General features: G+C 42.6%; 1 protein-coding gene across 6 annotated transcripts in view; it reads right to left on the reverse strand.

Moving 5' to 3' along the window:
• Window positions 1–23,694, reverse strand: part of phactr4a (phosphatase and actin regulator 4a) — a 31,153-nt gene extending 7,459 nt beyond the window's left edge. Inside the window, exons 1-6 of one of the 6 annotated variants that reach the window (XM_047331956.1) lie at window positions 23,353–23,694; window positions 14,673–14,717; window positions 7,040–7,210; window positions 6,869–6,949; window positions 5,635–6,771; window positions 2,941–3,303 (exon numbers count right to left, since the gene is read on the reverse strand). In XM_047331956.1, the coding sequence (XP_047187912.1) occupies window positions 2,941–3,303; window positions 5,635–6,771; window positions 6,869–6,949; window positions 7,040–7,210; window positions 14,673–14,685 (1,765 nt within the window). In that variant the 5' untranslated portion in view covers window positions 14,686–14,717; window positions 23,353–23,694. Of the gene's footprint in view, window positions 1–2,940; window positions 3,304–5,634; window positions 6,772–6,868; window positions 6,950–7,039; window positions 7,211–12,117; window positions 12,336–14,186; window positions 14,334–14,672; window positions 14,718–22,439; window positions 22,773–23,352 lie in introns of those variants that run through there. The other 5 variants (XM_047331957.1, XM_047331959.1, XM_047331955.1 and 2 more) reach the window with 5 other exon arrangements.
• Between the last annotated feature and the right edge of the window lie 1,246 nt (window positions 23,695–24,940).

Raw genomic sequence — 24,940 nt, forward strand, 5'->3', positions numbered from 1 at the left:
ACACTGTCCAGACAAGAGTATACATCCCATCATTAAATAAACAACGTCCGTGGAGCAATAACTCAACTTTCTGAGCACAAGATAAAGAACACTGCTGTGAATCCTCACGGTTACACAACGCACCACTGCACTGCAGTACTTTTCCATCGACATATAAATTCATTATGATGGTTTTCTTACAGCTGATTCATCCCTGTGACAGCTGCTGATATTAGCACACCGCAGATATGAGGAATTCTAAATGAGCCTTGATTTGAGATTAAGTGTCACTTTTATGGACTTTCTCCAGCAGAGAGCACTAACGAGTAGCCTTTTCACTGTAAAGCAAATAAAAAATATACTCAATTAGTGTCTCTTGACCACAGCTTAAAAGGCGAAAACTAATCAAAGGCATCTATATAAAGATTGTTTGTGCATTTATCATCTGACCTGTAATATATCGTCAATCATCTGATCTTTAAACAATGAACTCCCACAGGGACTGCCTGCTCGATGCAAATGTATTTGTGTACATGCACACAACTCCCACAGTGCAGCACATCACCACTGTAATCGCAGACAAGTCAATAAGGTAAGAAGAAATAAACCATTGCTTGTATTAACATAGAAACTGGTGTCACTGCCGCAGACGCCGTTCCCAACAGACAATACTGGGACGGGCCTGTAAACAAGGGCAGCTGTGGCATGCTGGGACAAAGGACGGGAAATACTAAAAGCCAATCAGTTTCTATCAACCCTCCAGAGAAGTGCTGCTGTTGCATAAATGGTACAGAGATGAGCCAGTGCACGTCCCCTCCCCTGGGGCTGCCGGGTTATGCACACCAAGTGTGCACACTGGCAACATGTAGGAAAACACCTACAAAGCAACGGAGAGACTCTCATCTAGCACATTGGAAACCTTGAAAATGTGCTATGTGGATGTTTTTTTATTAGTTTCAATCGTGACGCCTAACAGCAAAACATTGCCAACTTTTAACCAGTGTAAAATAAATCTTAGCAGTGATACTACACGTTATTTTTTGTACAAAGATACGTGAGAGTTGATTCTTCATGGTCATTATTGCATCCTGCAATAGGTAATGCATTATAACTAGAGCTGCAACAGTTAATCGATTAGTAATCGACTACTAAATTAACCGCCAACTATTTTGACAGTAGATGAAAAAAAATGTTTTACTTCTTAAATATGACTATTTTGTGGTTTCTTTGCTCCTCTGTGACAGTAAACTGAATGTCTTCGGAGTGTGGAGAAAACAAAACATCATCTTGGGGTTTTGGGAAACACAAATCAACATTGTTCACTATTTTATGACATTTTATGAACCAAACAACTAATCGATTAATCTAGAAAATAATCTACAGATTAATCGATAATAACAATAACCGTTAGTTGCAGCCCTAATTATAACATCTAAAAAGCAATCAATGCAGGGAGTAAACTGACTGGAATTTTATGGAACAAGTCAGTGCAAAACATGGATGAAATCTGAACATTACTTTCTTTCACTCAAAGGTAGAGGAGAATAAAAACATTCTGCATCAGCACATTCGTCTTTTTTTGGTACCTTCAAAGACCAAGAGTCTTCCTCAGATCTTTGATCCACACACGATTAAGATTGCCAGAAAAAATATTCACTACAGCCGCACCACAACCTGCAGCCTGTTGCACCAGCTCAACATAAGTTTGATCTTATATGCCAACGGCCAAAGTAAACACCAGCTGCTATATTGTAAGACAAGGTTTCGCGCTCTCTTCTCACTCTCCTACTTAACTAAGTGGAAGTACTGTGATCAAAAACACAGACAGAGAGAGAGAGAGAGAGAGAGATGTGTGATCATGTGACATATTCATACAGTACATCACACTCTTTTAATGAAACGGCGACAGTAGAAGACTCACCCACATTTGAAATAATACTAAATGACACGGATGAGTGTCTAGAAATATGTATTCCAACATACCCTAAGTTTATTGTGTGATTTCTCTTTAGACACAATGTACACAGATATATCATGTATGGGTCTTTTGCCACTTAATGCCCTATTATTAATAAAACATTCATTGATTAGAACATCCTATTAGATTTTGTAATAAAAAAAAGAATAAAGAATAAATTGATGTTACACATGAAGGGAAACATTTTGATCTTTAATCTTTTTACTTGAGTCAATCATGTTTGTGTTGGCCTTCAGAGAGAACGGACTGATGAGGAAAAAATGGACTGTGATGTGGGTTAATGAACTGTAATCCATGTACATTAAAATCTAAAATTGCATAATGTAAAGTATCAAAGACAGAAATAGAAATGTATTGCAGAGAAATGTGTCAAGTGTGATCTACCTACCGTATGATGCAATGCGTACTTGTCCAATGCTTCTTACCAAGTCAATAATTTATCCCTTCGCTCTTAATTTTTTTCTGATACAAACGGCACTTAAATTAAATAAATATGGTCATGAATAATCACACAACGCCTCAACAGCTACAAGCTTGGGAACTGCACAGCTGAATAACAGTCGTGTGACATACATTGTGTTGCTCATGTACATGTTGAAGTGTCCTTCATCCCTCTGACAGCGACAACAGTTAATGAGTCACTTCCAGATGTTCAGGGAAGCTTGTTTAAATCTTAGGTCCAATATTGACCCCATCTTGATGGTTTAACTAACTTGTCCTCACCTGTTTTTGATTCTTTTTTAGAATAACTCCTCTGCAATGTTCAAAATAAAAATATGCAGAGGCAGAGTATCCAATACATTCGTACAGCTTACAGTAGGAGAAACAGTGGCACGGCAGTGTTCACTACACAGTTCAGTTCTCCCAGGGCTTATTAAAATCCTACAGAGCTTCTTAGACTGATACTACAAAGAAAGGTACACAAAAGGTGGCTAACTTTGTGTGTGCAATGAAACTGCAGAGGCGGAGGAGAACAAACTCACCCAGCAGTGCGGGGTTGCTGTTGCGGTTGGTGGGTTTGGGTGGTGGGGCGGGAGGCTGCTTGGCATGGGGAGGGACAGGGGGAGGCGTGTCAGTGTCAGCCGAGGAGGGTCGGGGTGGATCGTCGGCTATCAGAGAGACGGTCCTCGGCGGCTTGGCCACGGCCACGGGAGCGGAGGAGGAGGAGGACGAGGTAGAGGAGGAGGAGGATGAAGAGGAGGAGGAGGGGGTCGGACTCCTGCCGGACTCCGTGGAGGGAGCGGTGAGGGATCTGGGGGGAAGCAGAGCGTGTTTGGGTGGGGCAGGTTCCTGCTGGGAGTCTTGCATCGGATGAGGGTCAGGGGTGGAGCGGACAACAGCGGACTCTACAGAGGGGGTACACACGCACGCACACACAACCACACATGCACACACACAGGCATTAACAAAGAGGTTACAACAAGACTTCTACTGTCGCTCTAAAGGAAAACTATTTGTCAATGCAAACGGGGACATCACAGAGAGTAAAACATTTATAAAATGGGCAAATCCTTCAGCGGTCATGAGAGGCAACACGAATCACACAGAGCAGACACAGAGAGAGATCAAAGAAGCACAGCGGGGGTCCGGATGACTTGTTCTTCACGCTTTTACATGTTCACCTCAATCCATGTATCAAAGACTGATATTTGCTGTTCCAGCTTCATCACCCCCCCTCCCCCGCAGTTCAATCATTTACCCGACTTGCCTTTAAAAGCACCGTCAGAGACTTTGGTTAACACACCTGTTGTTGGTATTTCATCATAGAAGAACAACCGCCGACTATTTACTGAGAAGAAGCTTCAGAGAGGGGGTCGTCTGCGTGTCAGATGTCAACCTGCCATAACAGTTGTAACTGTGTATTTACTGGAAAAGCAAACATCACTGCCCTGAATCGTGCTCTATGAATCTCTTGTGTAGTACATTTTTAATGACTTATCCAAAATTGGTCAAAACACTGCTCATCCTCTCAACATTAGCACGCCCAGTCATCACTTCAAAACTGTGCGTCACCGCCACACTGAGACCAGCTGAGCATGTAACTCAGCTCTGTGTTCCTGTCAGTCACCTGAAAGCAGTCGGCCATTCTCCTCCGCTTCAAGGCCTGTTACCGATTTTCGAAAACTTTACTCTACGGGAAACGACAACATCAACCTCCCAGCTGAAAACCGCACGCTGGAAAATGGAAACTTTGGTTGAAGATTTTATCTCGGGGGGGGGGGGGGGAACTTGTGTAATATTTTTTTCACGAAATAAAACAGAGCGGTTTATTTTTCTCCCTGTAGCAGAGTGATAACGGGTGGAATAGGTCCATCTTTCGTACATGAGACTATTTCAGTTTGGATTCACTGTGAGATTGCCACAGCATGATATCTGTGGTGAATCGTTGTGTCTGACAGATCTATTATAAGCAAGCAACAGCGCTTCTATTCCTTCCTTCACTTTACACTGTCTGTTTCCCATTTATTGATTTGTGACGACCCGCCACAATGCGAAAATTGACCACTATATATTGCTTTCCTTTTTTTAATTTCAAACAGGCAAAATTTTATACTGCTGTAGAGTTCCACGCAGGGTATCGATTCGCTCAGCCCCTACTTGCCCCCACCCACTCTCTCTCTAGATCATCTGCGAACACCTCATCTACATGCACACATCAAATCAAGCACACCAACGAGGCTTTTCCCTGCAGAGAAGGCAAGTCAGCGTCGACTGCTCGTGTAAGTGGATAACATTAATGACTGAACGCTCCCTCACTCCAGATGCAGTTTGCAAACTGTTTTTCAGGGAATCAATAAGGGCTCGTCCTGTGGGGTCGCAGAGACAGTCTGGACAACAAGTACAGGCAAAACAAAGAGAACCTAGAATGTAATAAAACACACTTCAGAAAGCTGAACTGTCCGACCCGCATGATTATTTACCCAGTGAATTTGTTTCTGATATTTCTAGGCTTTGGGTTAGAGCTGCTGTGGCAGCAGATGCGGCAAGAGAGGATCAGGAAGGGAATAGCTCTGGCTAATGAAGAGCGGGATGTTAGAGAGGAGGAGGAGGGAGCAGATGAGACTGAATATATTGTCCAGCTATTTATTTTTCAAAATACATGACAAATAAAATATTTGCTGCAGAGGACCTTATTGTATTTATCACATTAGTTAATAATTAATATAGGAGAGCACCTCCCCTGCAAGTACAAATGCATGGAGCTCCTGCAGACAAACTGTTTCACCTGCATGTATCCAGTTTGCATTCTCTTGCGGACGGTGACAGGAAGTAAGATTTACAGGAGAATTTCTGTTCTGAAAATGCTTTTTGGTATCTCACAATCTACAACGTGTCTAAAATCCGAGAGAAAGAGAGAAAAATAACTTCAGCTCTTCTATTCTCAGACTTTTTCAACGACAAACAGAAACACTGTCATACACACAGGAGCCAGAGGAAATCTTATTTCTCTCTGCATGAGAAGTGCTGGACACAAAGCCGGGCCTTATGCCTTGTGCCTTATCCAGTCAATTGCGTCAAGCAGCGTGCCGAGACACCGTGACCACTGTCGGATTTTTTCTTTTTATTTCCTTTGATAAGTCTCTGACTCAGATTCTGAGAAATAAAGGACTGTTTCACCAAAACTTTCTCAGTAACAAAGGGAAGGTTGAAAATGAAAGTGGAGGGACAGGTCGTACCTGAGCGATCTCTGAACTCTGTGGTTGGTGAGTTTCTGGGCAGCGTACTCCTCCGGTCGGACTCCGAGGCAGGACGAGTCTTCTTGTTTTCCTCTGACGAGCTCTTCTGTAGAGAAGGCCGCAGGCTCAACTCCGAGACGGGCCGGAGTAAAGGCCGCAGGTCGTCCAGCTTTTCTCTCCTCTCCTTCTCCCCCCTCTTCTCCCGCTCATCTCGACGCTCTCTTTCGTTTCTTTTGGCCCATTCATCCCACCTGTCCTCTCTCCTCTCTCTGTCTTCCCGCCTGTCTCGGTCGTCTTTCCTCTCTCGCTCGTCTCGTTCTGCCCGTGCATCTTTCCTCTCCTTGTCCTCTCTGTCATCTTTTCTCTCATCCCGGTTCTCTCTCTTTTCCCTCTCAGGCCGCCGATCCCGATCATCTCTCCTGTCTCGGTGGTCTCTCCTTTCTCTCTCATCACGATCTCTCCGTTCCTTCTCTTCGCGTTCTCTCCTTTCCTTCTCATCCCTATCCCTCCTTTCCCTCTCATCCCGATCCCTCCTTTCCTTCTCATCCCTATCCCTCCTTTCCTTCTCATCCCTATCCCTCCTTTCCTTCTCATCCCTATCCCTCCTTTCCCTCTCATCCCTATCCTTCCTTTCCCTCTCATCCCGATCTCTTCGTTCCCTCTCGTCACCACCTCTCCTTTCGTCTCTCCTCTCACGGTCATCCCTCCATTCTGGCCTATCTCTGATGTCTCTGTCCTTTCTCTCCACGTCTTCCCTGTCCTTCCTTCCTCTGTCTTCCCTCTCATCTCTTCCGTCCCTCCTTTCTTCTCGACGGTATCTATCATCTTGAGGAGGCCCTCGGGGTAGAGATCCCCCTTTCTTATCAACATCTGATGGCAGACGGCTTCGCCTGTCTGCTTCCACTGCCAGCCGGGCGTGAGAGTCCACATCCAGAGGTGCGCGGTTAGTTCTGGAGGCATCAGACGCCACTCTGCCTCGACGCTCCTCTCCCTGGACGAGCCTGAGGGGATTCACCTTCATGTCAGACTCCCCTCGAGACACTCGAGCGCCAGCTTCCGACACCCTGTCCACGTCCATTGGCACCGGGTGCCCATTTTTCACTGGTGGAGCTTTGGAGTGGATCACATTATTGCTCTCTGTCCATAAAGACACAAGCAGTAAATGAATGGGCATTAAAGATGAAGCCAATTCATCCACAGAGTATTCCTTAAGAAAAACAGCCAAGCTTCATACCATTCTCTGGGATATCCTTTAGAAGACCTCTCGCAATCAGCTCTTGGCGACTTTTTCGAACAGAAATCTTTCTTTCCAAAGCTGAAAAAAGGGGAAAAAATGTTTTAAATGGACCAAACATAAACATTAACACCACAGGTGGAAACAGTAAGCACTTATAGCACAGCATACTTATAGACGTTTCAGCAAACTTCTCGCTTGGCTTCTTCTTCCTCCATTTCCAGGGCTTGAAGATCCTCCCCATCTTGGAGAACTTGCCTTTGCGTTTGGTCGGAGGCGTTCCCCCACCAGAGTTGGCTTCTTCACCGTCCTTTGTTCCGTGTTGCAGGTCGACTTCATCGTCTGCATGAACACAACAAACAGAAGATCACTTGAGTTGAGAACATGGATTTTGATTGACGCCAACACTGCAGATAATCAAAAGCCAAAAGTAGTAGTAGTTGCGGTTTTCAGAGTTTCATATTTACCCAGTCGAACAGTAAAAAAGTACATTAACATTCATATTGGATTGGATCTTTGCAAACAATACTTGTTTTGTCAAGCACGTTCGATCTTTGTCCCCAGAATCTCCACACACTCTCCGAGGAGTCACACATCAGAGACAGACATTCACAAACCTGCAGAAGGACGACATTCCCTTTGCATTCATTGCACTGCTCACACATTTAATACACACATCTCTACAGTTCTACAGTACATGTGCATGTAACTGATAAGGCCCTGTGACATTGTACTGACAACCGCACATATTCTTCGGGCTTATCACCGAGCTCTTGGCCAGTCTCTGTTACAGACCGGGCACAAAGGAAAGTATTCACAGTCTTACTTCAAGTCCACATTCAGATGACAAACTTTCGTAGCCTGGACTAAACATCCACTAAAGAGTTTCAGGACTCAACTGTTTCAGTGCAGGAATCGTGTCAAGGCTCAAAACTAAATAATCTGTCTTTTCTGGCAGCAACAGTCAGATTTCTGATCAGGAGAGTATGTCCGTGTGTATGGCAGGGCTGCTGCTTTATTAATCTGTCATACTGAAGGACCAAACCGCCAGATTCAACTGCATCTGTTTGATTAGCTGTCTCCGCTGTCACATGACCCATGAAAGTCAGACAATGAAATATGGGCACAATCACTTTTGGTATTATTTACAAAGGTGTGAATTAATGTGATTTTTGCCATGGAGGTGATACATTAGGAAAGTTACATCTTCTACATTTTTTACATTCACATTTTATATCAACAATTTTAATATTATATCAACATTTAATTATATTTTTTAATTATAACAGTAACAATGAGTCAAAATTCCCAACTTAGAGGCAAAGACAGCAATAAGTGGGTGTGAAACCACTCTCATAATTCTTGGACGATGAGTCGTATGGAAGCAGTTTCACAACATTGTGCAACATAGCAGTGAGCGTAGAATACTGGTTTAGCAAAAGTCATAAGCAATGCAGCTTCTCAGAACATCAATGTAACTGAACATCAATGTTATTGGTTAAAATCAAAAACGGGCCGCTGGCTTGTTGTCAGTATGTGGGGTTGATATTAGGGTTCTTCTGTTATTTTACAATAAGGGGTTTTGAAAGGGGATTGTTACCTTTTCTAATCAGTAGAAAACCCAACCATGAGTTTTTCAAGGTCACAGATAAATGTAGCCAATATTGAAGAGACAGAGAGAAAAAAGCTCAGGATATCAGGCTCCTTTTGGTGCAAAAAAGATTGAATGGTGGTGTTAATGATTAATGCATGACCTATTAATGCCCTACTAGAATTTGATCAATCAGGAACATGAGGGCTGACAGTGCAGAGCCCCAGACACTGGTTCTGTCCCTGTTGACTTTTTTTTTTTTTTAAATGAGCATCCACTTATGGGATATGTCCCTTTTCATTGATAGATTTGGGTTCAGCTCTTCTCTAGGTTTAGTCCTATGTAATCTAAGTCTTCAACTGAAGCCCAATGTCTGTCTACAGTGATCCAATAATATCCGGCAAGCTGGGAAAGGTACTCGCTTTCATATCCTGGCCGAAATTGCCCGTTCAGATTTCAGTTTCAGATTTGTATTATGTGCAGTAGGGTTGAGCTGTGCACATTGGGGGGGAAGGGAATGTTTGACTTTTGTAACATTTTAGGTTTTTCCAGTTACTTCAACTGCTGAAAATGTTCAATAACAACAACACAAAATGGGTTGTTCTAAAACTTTTTGACCAGTGGTGTCATCTGATTACAAGGGAAGAAATCGTGGATTGCGTTTATGATGCTGTATAATCTAGCAATTATCGCCTGCTGTTACACAGCCCTTTTCACATCCAGACAAGAGCTGCAATGATAAGTCAATTAATCAACTGAAGGGAAATTAATCGGCAAAACCTTTTATTGATTTATTCTTTCAGTCATTTTTCATATAAAAAGACCATTGATGGATCCAGCTTTAATTTAAGAACCTGCTGTTTTTCTTGCTTCGGGATCGGGTTGGAATAAAGAAGAAAAAAAGATGACTGTCTTGTGCAGCAGGATATTATGATAATAATTTTTCTCTGTTGGTTTAAGAGACAAAATTATGTAATAAAAAAATAATCAAAAATTAACAGACAATGGAAATAATAATAATGTTGTTGTGTATTTATTTTCAAAGCCTGTGCCAGAACCAAATTCAAACAAACATACGGCTGCCAATGACTATTTTCAATATTGATTAATCTGCTGATTATTATCTTGATTAATCAATTCTTTTTTGTCTATAACAAATCAGTTGGGCAACTGGTCATAAACCCCTAGATATTTTACTACGGATCATTCATGACGGAAGAAAATAACAAATCCCCAGAGAATGTTCGGCTTCTATATTTGAAAACAGACTGAAACAATCAATTGATTATTAAAATAGCTGATCCCAAAAAAGTAAATTTTGCAGCTGTAAACTGACATTTTGGGACAGGGCAACTTCCACACTAAAATAGAATTAATTCATCCACCTGGGAGGACAAATGCTGCCTGGGATTATTCTAATCATCTGTCATTTCAGGGTCACTGTAAAAATTCAGAGAACAACAAATGAAGCCACTGGTGGATTTGTTACAACTTTGGCAAACGATTTGCAATGATCCACTGTTGTTGTGTGTCACACAAAAGGACAGAAAGCCGTGTGCTCTTCAGCCTTGACATTTGTAAGTGTCTTTGGTTTCATTTATCTCTACTGGGAGCAGAGATAAGTAACAGGTTACAAAAGACAGGTCACAGTGGGTTCTATCATGATCATGAGAAATATTGCTTGACATTCCTTACTGTGCTCAACACACCTACAGTATATATCTTTATCCCTGTGGATCACCGTCAGTTTGGCATACATGTATGATATGCAGAGCTGAGACTGTTCAGCCACCCATATTAAATACTTTTTAAATCTGAATTCATCTTCATCACTGTATGTTTTAGTCATTTTATTAAGGAAAAGTGTCAAACATCTCCTCAGTTGGTTGGACTAGAAAAAGACACTTGAAGATTCCATCTGGCCATGTCAATAATTGAAATGTACAATTTCACTATTTTCTACAGTTTGATAGACAAAAATACATTTGCATATCAATCAATTATGAAAACAATTCTTAGTTGCAGCCGAAGTGCTGACAATTTGCCAAAACGTGCTGTTGAAATGGTATTCAACCCAAGATGACGACCACTGCATCAAATTCCTTCCATACAAAAAGTGTTTACATCATAACGTCTACCCAGAGTGTGAAGTGAAGCAGGCAGTAGAATGTGTGTGTGTGAAATGCATGCTAACAAAGGTCAGTGAACCGTCCCTCGCCCGCGCAGCTATTCCTGACACATAACCCGGACACCGGTGTGTGTTAAACTGGGAGAGGCTGGGTGGCGGTGAACTGGGAGAATGCTGATGCGGCTTAGTAACAACAGAATCAAAGTGTGATGCAGCGGTGACCTTGTGTCACAGCAGAGCAAATCTCAGATGGCTGCTTTCCACAGAACAAGGGGAGAATGTAAGACACCGACCACCAACAGATGACGTGACAGACAGCCCAGAGGAAAACACAAAGGTCTGCATTTATAAAGTCAATCGAAACAGGGAACCTAAGCCACTCCTGAAAATGTTCAGCCATTCAAACTCAAAGAAGTAATTAAAGCACGAGCACTGCGCTAACCAGCTGACGCCAATGCAAACCCTGCACTCCTCTGGTCAAGCTGCCCATATGACTCACGCCAGGCACATGGCATGTTAACACCAGCCCCACAGAATATCACACCCAGGGGTTAAAAAGCATCTTGCGTCAAGAGCAAATATGTAACGAAGGGGATGTGCTTATGTCAATTATTTCGTGTAGGAAGGAGGTTGAACAGAAACCCTGCAGTAAAATAAAGAGCAAATATTGATCAAACAAATTGTAAATTGGGTCGGTTTAACATAATGAAGGCTATGACCAAATTAAAGTTACTGTGCAGAAAAGAACTGACACACAAGTCTACACAGATGCTGGATTCCAAATAGCTGCGAGCTGTATTATTAAAGGTGCAAACGCAACTTTTGTGAGAGGATCCGTCTTTTGACGGCAAAACAGGTTCTGATGTTTTTGAACTGTTATTAGCTTCAGACAGTCCGGGGTTTCGCGGTTCACTGTGCACCATGTGAACTGCTAAAAATCACTCGAGAAGTGAGTGAAGTTAAAAAAAAAATGCAGATCCTCATGTGGAGGGGCTGGTGTTGTTTGGTACCGTGTGCCCTCAAATCTAATTTTCTCCACGGGGAGATAGGGCGCTGCATGCAGACAGAGAGAACTTTGTGTGGTTTGTATATTTCACAATCGCCACATTCCATCTGCATGCATTCCTTCTACACCTGTCTGTGCCTGCCGCCATCCAGCTTCTCTCTGCTCAACTGTTCAAAGTTACACACACACACACACACACACACACACACACACACACACACACACACACACACACACACACACACACACACACACACACACACACACACACACACACACACACACACACACACACACACACACACACACACACACACACACACACACACACACACACTCACACACACACACACACTCACACACACACACACACTCACACACACACACACTCACACACTCCTCCTGTTGGCTTTCCATTCTAAACAAATGCAAACGTGCTCTCCAAGTTGTTTCCACAACTGAAATCAGTCAACGTTGTATCCGTGGGCACAGTGTAGTGCGTGAGCCTCTGGCCGTGGACTCACCAGTGTTGTGCTGGGCTGGTTGCTGGGCCACTGTCTCACTGCTAGCACTGTGTCCCATGCTACGGCTCCTGTCCCCACTGGCCTGCCGGGCCCAGCCCCTCCTGAGGCCCGCGGCAGCAGAGGAAAACCTAAAGCCACCTCGCTCTTCTGCAACTAGACATAGAGCTCCAGTAACTGAAGACTGACCTGCGTCGCTCACTTCTCTATAACCTCCCCCTCCCTTCAGTCTGTGTTATTTGGTCACTTCCCCCCCGTCCTCCCTCCTTCTTTTGCTTTAAAAGACAAGCACACTCACTCACTCAGTTCTTGGTCCCTCCCTTCTTGGAGCTCTAACTTCATAAATAAGGTACGCCAATAACGTAATCCGGCAGCCTCGGATGCCTTTCATTCCTGAGAGTCGATTTTTTTTTCGGGGGCAAAGTTCACGGTAGGCAGGCTTTGAGGTTTGGCAGGTCCAGCCGTCAAGCCCGGAGGGATTTGCGATGTTGTGGGGCCCCCCGCTAGCAACATTTCACAGACTGACAAAACACTACTCCCTGAAGGGCGAGGGGCGGGCTCCGCAGGGTGAGGTAACCCGAGAGGGGGAAGGTGAGCCAGGGCCATGGTGGAGCTCAGTGCCAGAGAAGAGGAAGTGACACAGCGGAGGTGTCCAGTGACTCTACGGGGATCGTCCTTTTAAACCATGAAATGCACGTGATAACTCGTAACACTTGGATTAGACATTAGCAACTCTCTTTGACACCTGTGGCTGACACACTGGAACAAAACCTCACTCCGGTCTGTAAAACATGCTTTTATTACAACTTAACTTGTAGTTGTGTTTGGTTTAGCATACAGTATCTCTCTTCCTTACAGTAACACGCTGAAAAGACACAATGAAGTGGCAAACACACAACACCTGAGCAGGCACAAGGTCAAAACAATATCGGACAGAAACAAGGTAGCCAGGCAGTCTGTGTCTGACCTTTTCTTTCAGAGCACTGTGTGATTTGGTTAAATGTAACCAGTCGCACAAGCTCCTGTTAGACATACAATTGGAAAGTATTATAGTAGTTAGAATATTTTTAACAATTTTTCCCTGTGTCAATCAAGCAGATTTTGGCTCAAAGAAAGCAGGACGTGTCTGCTCATAGGACAAGATAGTTCAGAGTAACAGCATGTCTATGGAACATGTTCTTCTCAGATGAGTGAGCAGGGAGATAAAGTTGTTGGCTGTCCATGAAATATGGTCAAAAATAGCATTGCTATTCATGTACATTAGATATAAACCTTTTTCAAAATAAAATACATAAGCAGCTCACTCCACATATCTGTTGCTCCCTCTAGAGTCCGATCAAAGCTACAACACAGAACAACACCACTGACACAGGAATGTGTGGAATGCAAGACCACACATGGGCCTTTTGGCACAAGGGGCAATCATGAGGACAACAGTCACTGAAAACCACTGGTAAATAAACAGGGATGACAACTTCTAACTTATGACTCACTGTGGCATTGAAACCCTTTATTTTTTTCACTCTTTCCAAAGAGAAGCAGCAGATGGAGACAAACACATTTGTCAGGCTTTGAATCAAACTTGACGACACCATATGAAGCCGCACAGAGCAAGAATAACAACTTGATTACTCAGAAAAGTACTTCTACATGATGTAAAGGTGACAGGAGCTGACGTGAGATAACTTGACGAATGAAGCTGCTCAACAGCCAGGACTTCTTCATGCTAGAAACAGATCACTTTGAGAAAGTCGCCGGAGGAGGAAGTCCAGTTTATTTTTACTGCTTGGCCAAGGCGTCAGGCAGGGATGAGTAGATCAGGCTTCCTTAATCTGTTCCTGCCATGGCCTAATTGCCATTTACATGCTCATGGTGCTATGCCCAGGTTCTGTATTAGCATTGACTAAAGCAGGAACTGATCAGTCGCATTCAATATTGTCTCACGTGAAAACAAAGGACAAGAAAGCAAACGGTCTAGGAAAGTTTAGAATGTGAATTCAAACGTATAAAACTGAAATGTTTATCCTCAAATTTGAACAGCCAACACCAGACAGAGAGCAGGTTTTACTCACAGACATATTCAGACTGCACAGCCATCCCAGGCGTTTCCCACGGATGTCACAACAACAGTTCAGCCCAGGAACAAAGGTGCTCTGAGCAACGCGAGTGTGTACGTGATACGTGGAGGTCGACAACCGATCGAGGTCAGTGGTGAAATAGACACAAGGCCATGCTGACACCGAGAGAAACCGGCAGCTCTGCTAACCTACAGGTGTGTCCTCTGGGCGAGGGCCAATCGGAGTGTGCAGTGTCAACAGCACAGAGCGTCACAGGGCCAACCACTCAATGGACAACTTCATACCACAACTGTGGTTATCTGACTCACCACGTTGTGTCATCATGATACTGCCGCTTGAGAAAACTTGAGTTTCACAGCAGTCATCATACACTAAAATAGAACCTCTGAAATCAGATGTTTCTACTCCAAATCAAACTGCGTTTTCAAAAGATGAAAGTCTGAAAACTTGCAGCATGAATAAAAAAAAGTTTTTAATTACCAGGATTTTCCATCACAGTGTCCAAAACTCAGCAGTCAGCAGCTTCTGAAACACATAAAACCAAAAACATGTATAAATTTAATAGAAATTCACTTATACAAAACATACAACATATACATATATTTTTTACAAGATGTTCTTCAAGAAGAGATAGGATAAAGAAATATATTCTAATCACTTAAGACTCTAGTTTTCCATTATTACTCAGTAAATCAATGAATGACTCTGGGGGCATTTCAATAGATGAGCTGTTCTCTGCAGCTAATGGGGGGACAGATTAAATCTAAACAAAAAGCTCTGTTGAGTTAACCAAGACAAAATACCACATTCATTAGCTCACAAACTCCATTCTGAACCCTATTAGACCCTAGACAGGTCTAATTCAGAATTTATCTTCAAGAGACGTATAAACAAAATATGATTAAGACATAATCAGCCAAAAGCAGTGTCCAACAGGAATACATAATTGCCCACAGCAGTTGAGGAGCAAAAGGTAAAAAAAAAAAGAAGAAGAAAGAAATGCACACTGAACTTGCTTGAAAATAGAATATGTTATAAATACTAGATGGGCTGTTAAATATATGCATGCTGTGTCCAATTTTGTTCTTCAAATCATCTCATGTGAAGTGTCAAGTTCAAAGATCATACCTGAGAGAGTGAAAGACAAAATACCGTTTCACACAATGAAACGGTGGAATTCTGTGGTTCTATTAGTGGCTAGAAAGAATTTATGTACACATTTGTCTTCAAACAGGGTCTGATCTTCATTTAAGTTACACAAATTAACAAAAAGGTCTTTTAGAATTAATAACTGACATTGTTGCATTATTCTTGTCCATATTGTGTATGTCCTTCAAACATTTACAGTGTAGGTTGGAAAAAGTATGTGAACCAATCAATGAATCAATTGGGTGTGGGTTTGAGCCACTTTGACTTGAGCTTGCTATTCACGAGAAAGCATCTGCTGAAGTGAACCACGCGTCACAAAAAGGAGATCTCAGCAGACCTACGATCGAGAGTAACTGATTTGCATAAAGCTGGAAAGGGTTGTTGTGCTGGGGCTAGTCTCCACAAGTGGGCCCCCAGCCAAGACAACACACAGCAGAGTCCTGAGTGAGGTAGAGAAGAACCCTAGAGTAACAGCTTAGTGCTTGAAGGACACCAAAGAGAAAGCCAATGCAGCCAAAGGTGGAGAATGATGGAGGGGGCAGTTCTGTCGGGAAGACTGGTCGAAAAATTCCTCCTGAACGTTGTGCAGATCTGATCCGCAGCAACCGGAAGTGTTTGCTTGAGGTTATTGCTGCCAAAGGATGTTTTTCTACCAGCACTGTGAATGTTTGATGGGTGTGTTCAATAGAGACACCAAAAATGATAATTTTTTGTGCATTACTAGCTTAAGCACGTTGTGTTTGTCTATACCAGATGACATTTTATGACTAATTAATACAGAAAACCAGGTAGTTCCAAAGGGTTCACACAGTTTTTCTTGCCACTGTACACACAACCAAATGATGATTTGGACACGTGCAGTTAGTAATAATTGCAGCTCCAGTGTCTGGAGTAATTTTTCTCAGGCCGCAGTCATCAGACAGCAATGGTGATTTTATGGGGACTCTGGCCTTGATTTGGGATTTTACACTCGTTTTAACAGTTTATTGGGTACAACTGGCTGTGGCACATTATACAGAGGTGCAGTAATTTAGCAAACCCTCAGTGATATAAATCCAGGGACAAAATAAACTACATATCTGACAGTATATTGTAACATTATTAAACAGCCATATAAAATGCAGCCTTCAAAATGAGCGTACAGTTGAGTCAACACCTCCAAAACCTGAAAATTATAACCTTCATGATGGCAGATTTATTGCAGGACCGCTGATGGCTTTAGGTGTACCCAATAAACTGGCAGGTAAGTGTATGGGGGGCTATTTTCTAATGGTTTTGAAGCAAAAGAAACGTAAAAAAATATATATATATATACTATAGGTCTGATCCAAGTTACCGTGCAAACTTCACAGTGGTCTTTGTTTTGAAGCCATTGAAAGGCATCTTAAACCATACTTGACTTATTCTGACCTCATTGGCTCCGAGTTGACGATATGAATCAGTTCATCCTTCAGTATGGAGCGCCACAAAGTATCAACAATGGAGACACCACTTAAACTAAATTCAGTTTCACAGGTCTGTTATTGAGTCCAGACTGAAATGCCCACTGCATGTAAATATATAAATTAGTCATCTTTCTCCTGTAATAGTATAATATATTGTTGTTGTTCAGAAGTAGTCACTATTCATAAATATTACTTTCTATGAATGCCAAAATGATTTAGTTATAAATTCACAGTTTTGAATGTCCTAGAGCAGGGCGTCAACATCCAGATTATGACGACAGAGAAAGCAGATAAAATTGACAAACAATACAGACAATCTGTGTTGTCTCAGTGAACTTCTCATTAACTATTCAAATGATGGCCCCCGTCTGCGATTGGTGAAAATCAGTGGGCGCAGCTATATGATGACGCCGACAGGGGAGGGTGCAAACAGCCGTATCAGGCTGCACTTTGGAATGTCAGTCAGAAGTCCCTGGTCAACGGACTGGTAGAACCCAACCCATGTGACTAAATACGCAGCACAACGCAAGCCGCAGAATAAAAGGGAGAGAGTAGCCTGGCAGGCAAGTACTTGACCCTCTTATCAAGGGGCTAGGACCATATGCTTATCTCCAAATGAAATTTAAAAAAAAACAAAACACTCCATGATAACTTATTATACCAGCTTACCTTAAGTCATACTAAAAACATATGGTTTGGGAATTAGTGTAACAATTGAAGAATTTGGCGTTTGCCATCGTAATCAACATCCAAATAATACCAATAACGGATTATTATTAATAATGATGATATGAATTCAAATGCATGCATAAAAAATTCCAAATAGCCCATGAAGTAGGACATGGTGGCCCAAAGTTATTCATTATACATCAACTGTCTGTAATTATTATTAGTTAATTTAAGACAATGACTTAATAGTGATAGTTTTGTTGCACCCACTGGTGCTGGGACATTGACATAATAACAAGTTAATACTTCACTAGCAAGATGTGGAAAACGTCTCTGGAATAAATTCAAAAATTTGCAAAGATGACCCCACAGAGTCAAGTGCCAAACTGACAAACCTATGAGTTTTGCAAATCAACTGACAACCAAAAGTATCTAACTACCACATTTTTTTTTTATTATTGTTATCACTTCATATTGGAGCAACCTGCATGCAAACCAAGTATTATGTTTGAGTCTGATTCTTCCAAATCCCCCTCGAAACTTTGAATATTTGTGGGTAATACTCCATTAGCACCCATGCAAACAACAGAACCAACTCTGCCTTGAATTTATGATAGATTTTGTTGTTGCCAAACCTCTGACTGGTCAGCTTTGCTTCAGTGCAACTGGTTTGACAAGTCTCGGCATATAAAGTAAACACAGCACATGCTCAACTGCTGCAGGCAGGATAAAATGTATGTACTGTCTGTGCACGGCTTCAAATGAGTCACTGAAAGGATCATTGATAATTACTGATCTTTTTCCAATGAAACACATTGGAGGGGCAAAGCATACTCCGCGTGCACATTGTATATAAGCAACTACATATACACTAGATTTGTCTGGCCATAGTTTCATTATACAAAAAAATGTATACAATATAAAAGGTCTTTAACTATTTTGTGCTGTGGTTTATTGTAGGGCTGTGTGCAGTGCTCTTTGCCCCAATATCTCTCACACACACAAACATATTTAAGTTTACGGTTGCTCCCACTTTCACGCAACAGCTGTACAATTCTCTGCAGCAGGTAGACCTCTTCCTTTTCTGTGTTTTTCTCCTGTCCAAGGTAGTGACGTGGGGGGCCTGCTTTGATTATTATGATGAACTGATCAAGAATTATTCTGACTGGTTGCCTGCGTGTCACTCACAGGCAACATACTCTGTGTATAATCTAAGTCAATTTTGTCATATCAGACTTGTAGATGTAAAAAAAAAAGGCTTAGCATGTCATGTTTGAGTTTCGTTTTTACTGGACATTGACGATGCTGAAACAAATATTATGCAGCTCCCACCAATAGACAAAATATTAAAAAAAAAACTGAGCCAATAACAACAGTAGCCCTATTTGATTTTCTTGCCATTTAAAAAAGCAGCTAAATCAATTTCTTATTCATTGTTTCGAAACCTTCCGATAAAGACAGAGAAGTTGATACACACATGAACTCACAAATAATTCACTAGATAAAGTTCAGCACTGCTGCAACCCAATTCTGTTCTCATATATCTTCCCGGTGCACCGGGGCCAGAGACAAACTCCAGCTCTGAAGTGCAGCAATTAATTGGTGCCGGCTGAGAGCAAAGCAAACAGAGGGGAGTTAATGTGCACCGCTTTGTGAGCACACAAGCCAGGAAACTACACTTGCTGAGCCAGTCCCCATCTTGAAACGCTGAAGCCTTCCGGACACCATGCGAACATGTACAAACACATTCACACACAGGTTCGCACTAAGCCCCGTCACTATCGCTCATTGAGCAGGTCTTTGTGTATCTGGCCCACATGGAATATTTCAGCATTATTTAAACTTGGAGAACAGTCGGCAAAATGGCAGCCAGCTTTTCAGGTTTAGTAACAGGATCCAACAGAGGTATTTCAGCACTTTCGCGCAAGTGAAGTACACCTATTTTATATTTCTTTTGCAGGTGAGGCTTCAGTCCTGTTTACACGATAAGGTTGCAAAACCTTGAGTAACACGTTATTACTGACATTTTAACAGGATTACATTTTGCACAAAAAAAAACATGTTTATGGCAGATCAATACTAACTACTGAATTAGGTTGTAAAAGAACAAGAGGCTAACAAGCACTTTGTGGATTTCTGCATCATAATTGTAATACAGAAAATAAACTAGTGCATTGTAAAAGATCGTATACTGAATGTACAAATCCCATTATCATGCAACAACCCACACCATGGTGTCTTACTAATATTTAATATACTAATATGTCAGATTTCTGTTACATCTTAAAAATAGGTATCTGTTTTCTGTGATTTCAATATCTTGGCAACATCTTCAAATTATTTCATTCACAGATTCTTCTACCAAATTTTCTTCTTACCAAAACAGCCCTTCTTTCCACACTAATAAATGATCAAGCTTATCATAGAGTGGCATATTGTATCAACTACTGCCTGGAAAAATCAAATCACCAGAAACTAAGGTTAAGTAACCAGGATGTAATTCACTCTCATGAATCAAAGCACTGCAAAGCCACAGAGAAGAACACAAACCACATTGTCATCTGGCATAATGCTGACTGGATATGCCTAGTTCAACAATTTCTGCTCCACATCAAAATAAAACCCCACCACAGACGGCATATTCAGTATTTATCCACACAAATATGAAATAAGTAAAGTAAGTCTAAGACACTTTCCTTCAAAGAAATGTTAGCAACCCAAAATGTAAACAAACCGTGATGAAGATGTTGTACACTTTACTCAGTGGAACAGGCGGACAGATATTGCAGCTTTAGCAAAGCAATAAAAACTCCTGAGATTGCATGCACGATGAATGATACAATATAGAAAATGACAGGGGTACTTCACACCCTTACTGCCGTTCTTAATCGATGTGATTCCTTTGAAAAGTCAATGTATAAAATCAGCTGTGCTTCCTTTGCACTGCACAATGGTTCATAAATCCTGTTTGTTCACTGAAAGCTCCCAGTTAGCTCATTAAGAACTCCCTGATCCAGTCCCATCAGCAGGACCAGAGCTCTGCGAAGCTGAGAGGAGTACAATCAGCCATTGTGCAAAGTTTCATTCTGCAGACTAAGCAATCTCTAAATAAAGAGCCAAAGTGGAGTTTGTTTGTGAGCAAGCTGCATGGAACTAAAAGAGCCACTGTCAACTAGATGTTAATGGTTCACACGTCTGATTATATAACACACACACACACACACACACACACACACACACACACACACACACACACACACACACACACACACACACACACACACACACACACACACACACACACACACACACACACACACACACACACACACACACACACACACACACACACACACACACACACACACACACACACACACACGATTCAAATGCACAAACATCTCTGTTTTCTACAGTACTCATTTCTATTCTAACAACCATAGTAGCTTGTTTTAACAATTCTGACAGAACATACCTGTACAAATCTGCACAATGCAGGCTTAGAAACATGTAATTCAAATAACATGTGCCTAACTTCCAACCAGATCTATTTAAAAAATGTTTTAAATGTTAAAGTGGACCACAAACATTACCTCCAGACAAACTGCTGGTTATCTGCCAAAAGAAAGCGCCATTGTAAACAAGATTGCCATGGTGGGTTTCCATTTCCCAACATTTGAATACACTGAAAAAATATTGCTACCAAACTTCAACCTCATGACATGTTGCTACCCACCTTCAACCTCATGACATGTTGCTACCCACCTTCAACCTCATGACACGTTGCTACCCACCTTCAACCTCATGACATGCTGCTACCCACCTTCAACCTCATGACATGTTGCTACCCACCTTCAACCTCATGACATGCTGCTACCCATCTTCAACCTCATGACATGTTGCTATCCACCTTCAACCTCATGACATGCTGCTATCCACCTTCAACCTCATGACATGTTGCTACCCACCTTCAACCTCATGACATGCTGCTACCCATCTTCAACCTCATGACATGTTGCTATCCACCTTCAACCTCATGACATGCTGCTATCCACCTTCAACCTCATGACATGTTGCTACCCACCTTCAACCTCATGACATGTTGCAAAAAAACCTTCAACCTCATGCCATGTTGCAACAAAACCTTCAACCTCATGCCATGTTGCTACCCACCTTCAACCTCATTCCATGTTTGCTACCCACCTTCAACCTCATTCCATGTTTGCTACCCACCTTCAACCTCATTCCATGTTGCTACCCACCTTCAACCTCATGACCTGTTGCTACCCACCTTCAACCGCATGACATGTTGCTACCCATCTTCAACCTCATGACATGTTGCTACCCATCTTCAACCTCATGACATGTTGCTACCCAACTTCAACCGCATGACATGTTCCTACCCACCTTCAACCTCATTCCATGCTGCTTCCCACCTTCAACCTAATGACATGTTGCTACCCATCTTCAACCTCATGACATACTGCTACCCACTGTCAACCTCATTCCATGTTTGCTACCCACCTTCAACCGCATGACATACTGCTACCCACTGTCAACCTCATTCCATGTTTGCTACCCATCTTCAACCTCATGACATGTTGCTACCCAACTTCAACCGCATGACATGTTCCTACCCACCTTCAACCTCATTCCATGCTGCTTCCCACCTTCAACCTAATGACATGTTGCTACCCATCTTCAACCTCATGACATACTGCTACCCACTGTCAACCTCATTCCATGTTTGCTACCCACCTTCAACCGCATGACATGTTGCTACCCACCTAAACCACATGACATGTTGCTACCCACCTTCAACTGCATGACATGTTGCTACCAACCTTCAACCTCATTCCATATTTGCTACCCACCTTCAACCTCATTCCATGTTGCTGCCCCACTTCAACCTCATGACATGTTGCTACCCACCTTCAACCTCATCCATGTTTGCTAATCAACTGCAACCCATGTCGTTACCAACCTTGTATGTGTTTAGACTGAGATCAAATGTACCAACATCTCTCGTTCTCGACAAGTGAGGCGTGATCCTGGTGAGATGCAGCCAACCTGCAGCCAGCCGTGCACATAGCACAATAACCTGAGCGACCTGATCACAACGCCGCCCGTCTAGAACAAGCACAATGAGCGGCAGCTCCCTTTTTCCTCTGTCCTCTGTCAGTCTGTTGTCGTCCTACAGGGCGTACCGCCGCCGAGAGCTCCGGGTGCTTGTTGGAACAGGCAGACGGGCCTGTGAATGGAATGCAGAGGTATGCTTCCCAGGGAGGGAAGTCATGCACACCTGAAGCCTCCCTGTCTTAAAAAAAAAAAAAAAAAAAGGGAACATGGGTTTAATATTCTCCTGGCTGTTCTCCAATATTCTGTCCACTGTGCTGCTGTAACCACCAAATGTCCCCACTGTGGGACGAATAAAGGAATATCTTTACCGTATCATCCTCCGGGAAGGACAGAGAGCCAAAACGTACCATTGTGAGTCACAAGCGAGCAAGTAGCGAGTGGTAAGTCGCTAACAACGAATGGACACTAAGGGGACAACATCAGACAGGTACAGGTGGAGGATACCTGAGGGGAAGTCAGACACACTGTAGATCACTGCTCCACCGTCTCCCTGTGATCCCCCCCCCCCCCCCCCCCCCCCTTTTTCTACTTCAAGCAAACCAAGAGCAGGGTTGTGGTCTAAAGATGGCACCGCGTTACAAAACGGTGTAACGCTAATCCTCGTCCCGCTGCGAGCCGCGGCGGAGGGGGCAACAGGTGGCTCCTGTCCCTGCGCTGTGTAGCAGTAGCCTCGTTAGCTCGCGGCAATTAGCTCGTACTTTTCGTCGTTCCCGCTCCAGCAGGGAGCCACGGGACCAGGGGCGCGGCGGCTCACTCACCTTCCCCGGTGACCTCGCCGCCTGTGTCGGACGGGCAGCAGACGCGTTCCCCCGGTGTGTCGTCGGTCACTGCTGACGCTCGTCGCCGCTGTCCATCGCGCTGAGGGCACACAAGGCGGAACTAGCTTCGCCGACTCTGCCTTTCGACCCGAACAAAGTCATAAAAGTTTCTCTCCGAGGCGGGCTGCGCACGCGGGCGTCGCCGGGCTCCGCGCCGACTGCCGAGGGACGAGTTAAATGTTGTTTTTAAAACTTCTTTCTCGGCATTTTTGCTGTGAGAAGGTGTTGAACACTAACTCGCCGGAGAAGATTAAGTGCTGGCGCGCATGCGCACTTCTTACCCACCGGTTTAAAAAAAGAAAAAAAAAGAAAAAGTGAACAAACCTTAGGAGTCACATGACCACATGAGCTCGATGACGTACACGTTGCCATTATGTTGAGTATAATTATATATATATATATACATACACCTGTATGTACACACACAGGCAGTACCTGCAAGATTTTATAGACTTGCTTTTATGTGACCTGAAAACCGTATTATTGTTAAAATGCTGATTTTAATTGTCTGTGATTTGAATGTTTTTGTGAAAGCACTTTGTGAAGCTACTTCTGAAAGGTGCTATATAAATGAAATTATTACATGAAATTATTACATAGTCCAAATCAAACCCAGGTGAACAATGTGTATTTCTTTTATACTTTTTGAGGGAGAGAAAAGGGGTGATTATACAGGTCAACAACTTAAACAGCAATAATAATCATAGTACGTTTTCGGCACAGTATGGCACACTGTTTCATTGTACATAACGCTTGTACATGTGACAAATATGACCCAGGTTTGTTGAACAGCTTTTGAATACAGAAAGAAGGTCAATACATCAGCATATGTTTAACGTCTGCTACGTTTGATTTGCCAGCCATGTCAGAGTGTAATACAGTTCTGAAAAAGTCTATCAACGGTTGAACCCAATTTGACCCAGCGTTTGATTGAAAGTGAGAGATAATTAGTGGTAGGAAATAATGTTCCTTTGCTCACATTTTACACTGAATACATTCAGTGAAATATGAGCTTTAAGTTTTCTTCTTATCTATTTTTATTTCTGTGTATTATGAAAGGAAATCTGTGCAATCACTGCACCTGCAGATGGAATATTTTCCTGCATATATGATTTCTTGTTTTTACATTTTTATAGGAGAATTCCATGTTCAAAAAGAATACGTGGACTGACTTACTGCCATCAAAGATACACTGCTATTTACTTGTTTTTCAGTTGCACCAAGTCTGCTCCCTTTGAAACATGAGCAGCAAGTCATACATCTTTTATCTGCAGAAGTTCCATACTTTAAAAAGTTTGGGGACTGTGATCTCTTCTGGTCAGTTGCTGAACTACATGCCATGAGTGCAGTACACGTTCTTGTAGATGGTACACCGTGGATGAGTGGCACAGATTGTCCGCCATCTACTGGACTGGTAATGAAGTTGATGGATGACTGAGAATGCAAAACCTCAATCTCAAAATTATTTGAAAATCCTTCACATTATCCCAGAAGTAATTACACCAAGAGGTGTGGACTCAATAGTGGA

Source organism: Scophthalmus maximus, chromosome 5 (genome assembly GCF_022379125.1).
Source record: "Scophthalmus maximus strain ysfricsl-2021 chromosome 5, ASM2237912v1, whole genome shotgun sequence".
NCBI classification, from domain to species: Eukaryota; Metazoa; Chordata; class Actinopteri; order Pleuronectiformes; family Scophthalmidae; genus Scophthalmus; species Scophthalmus maximus.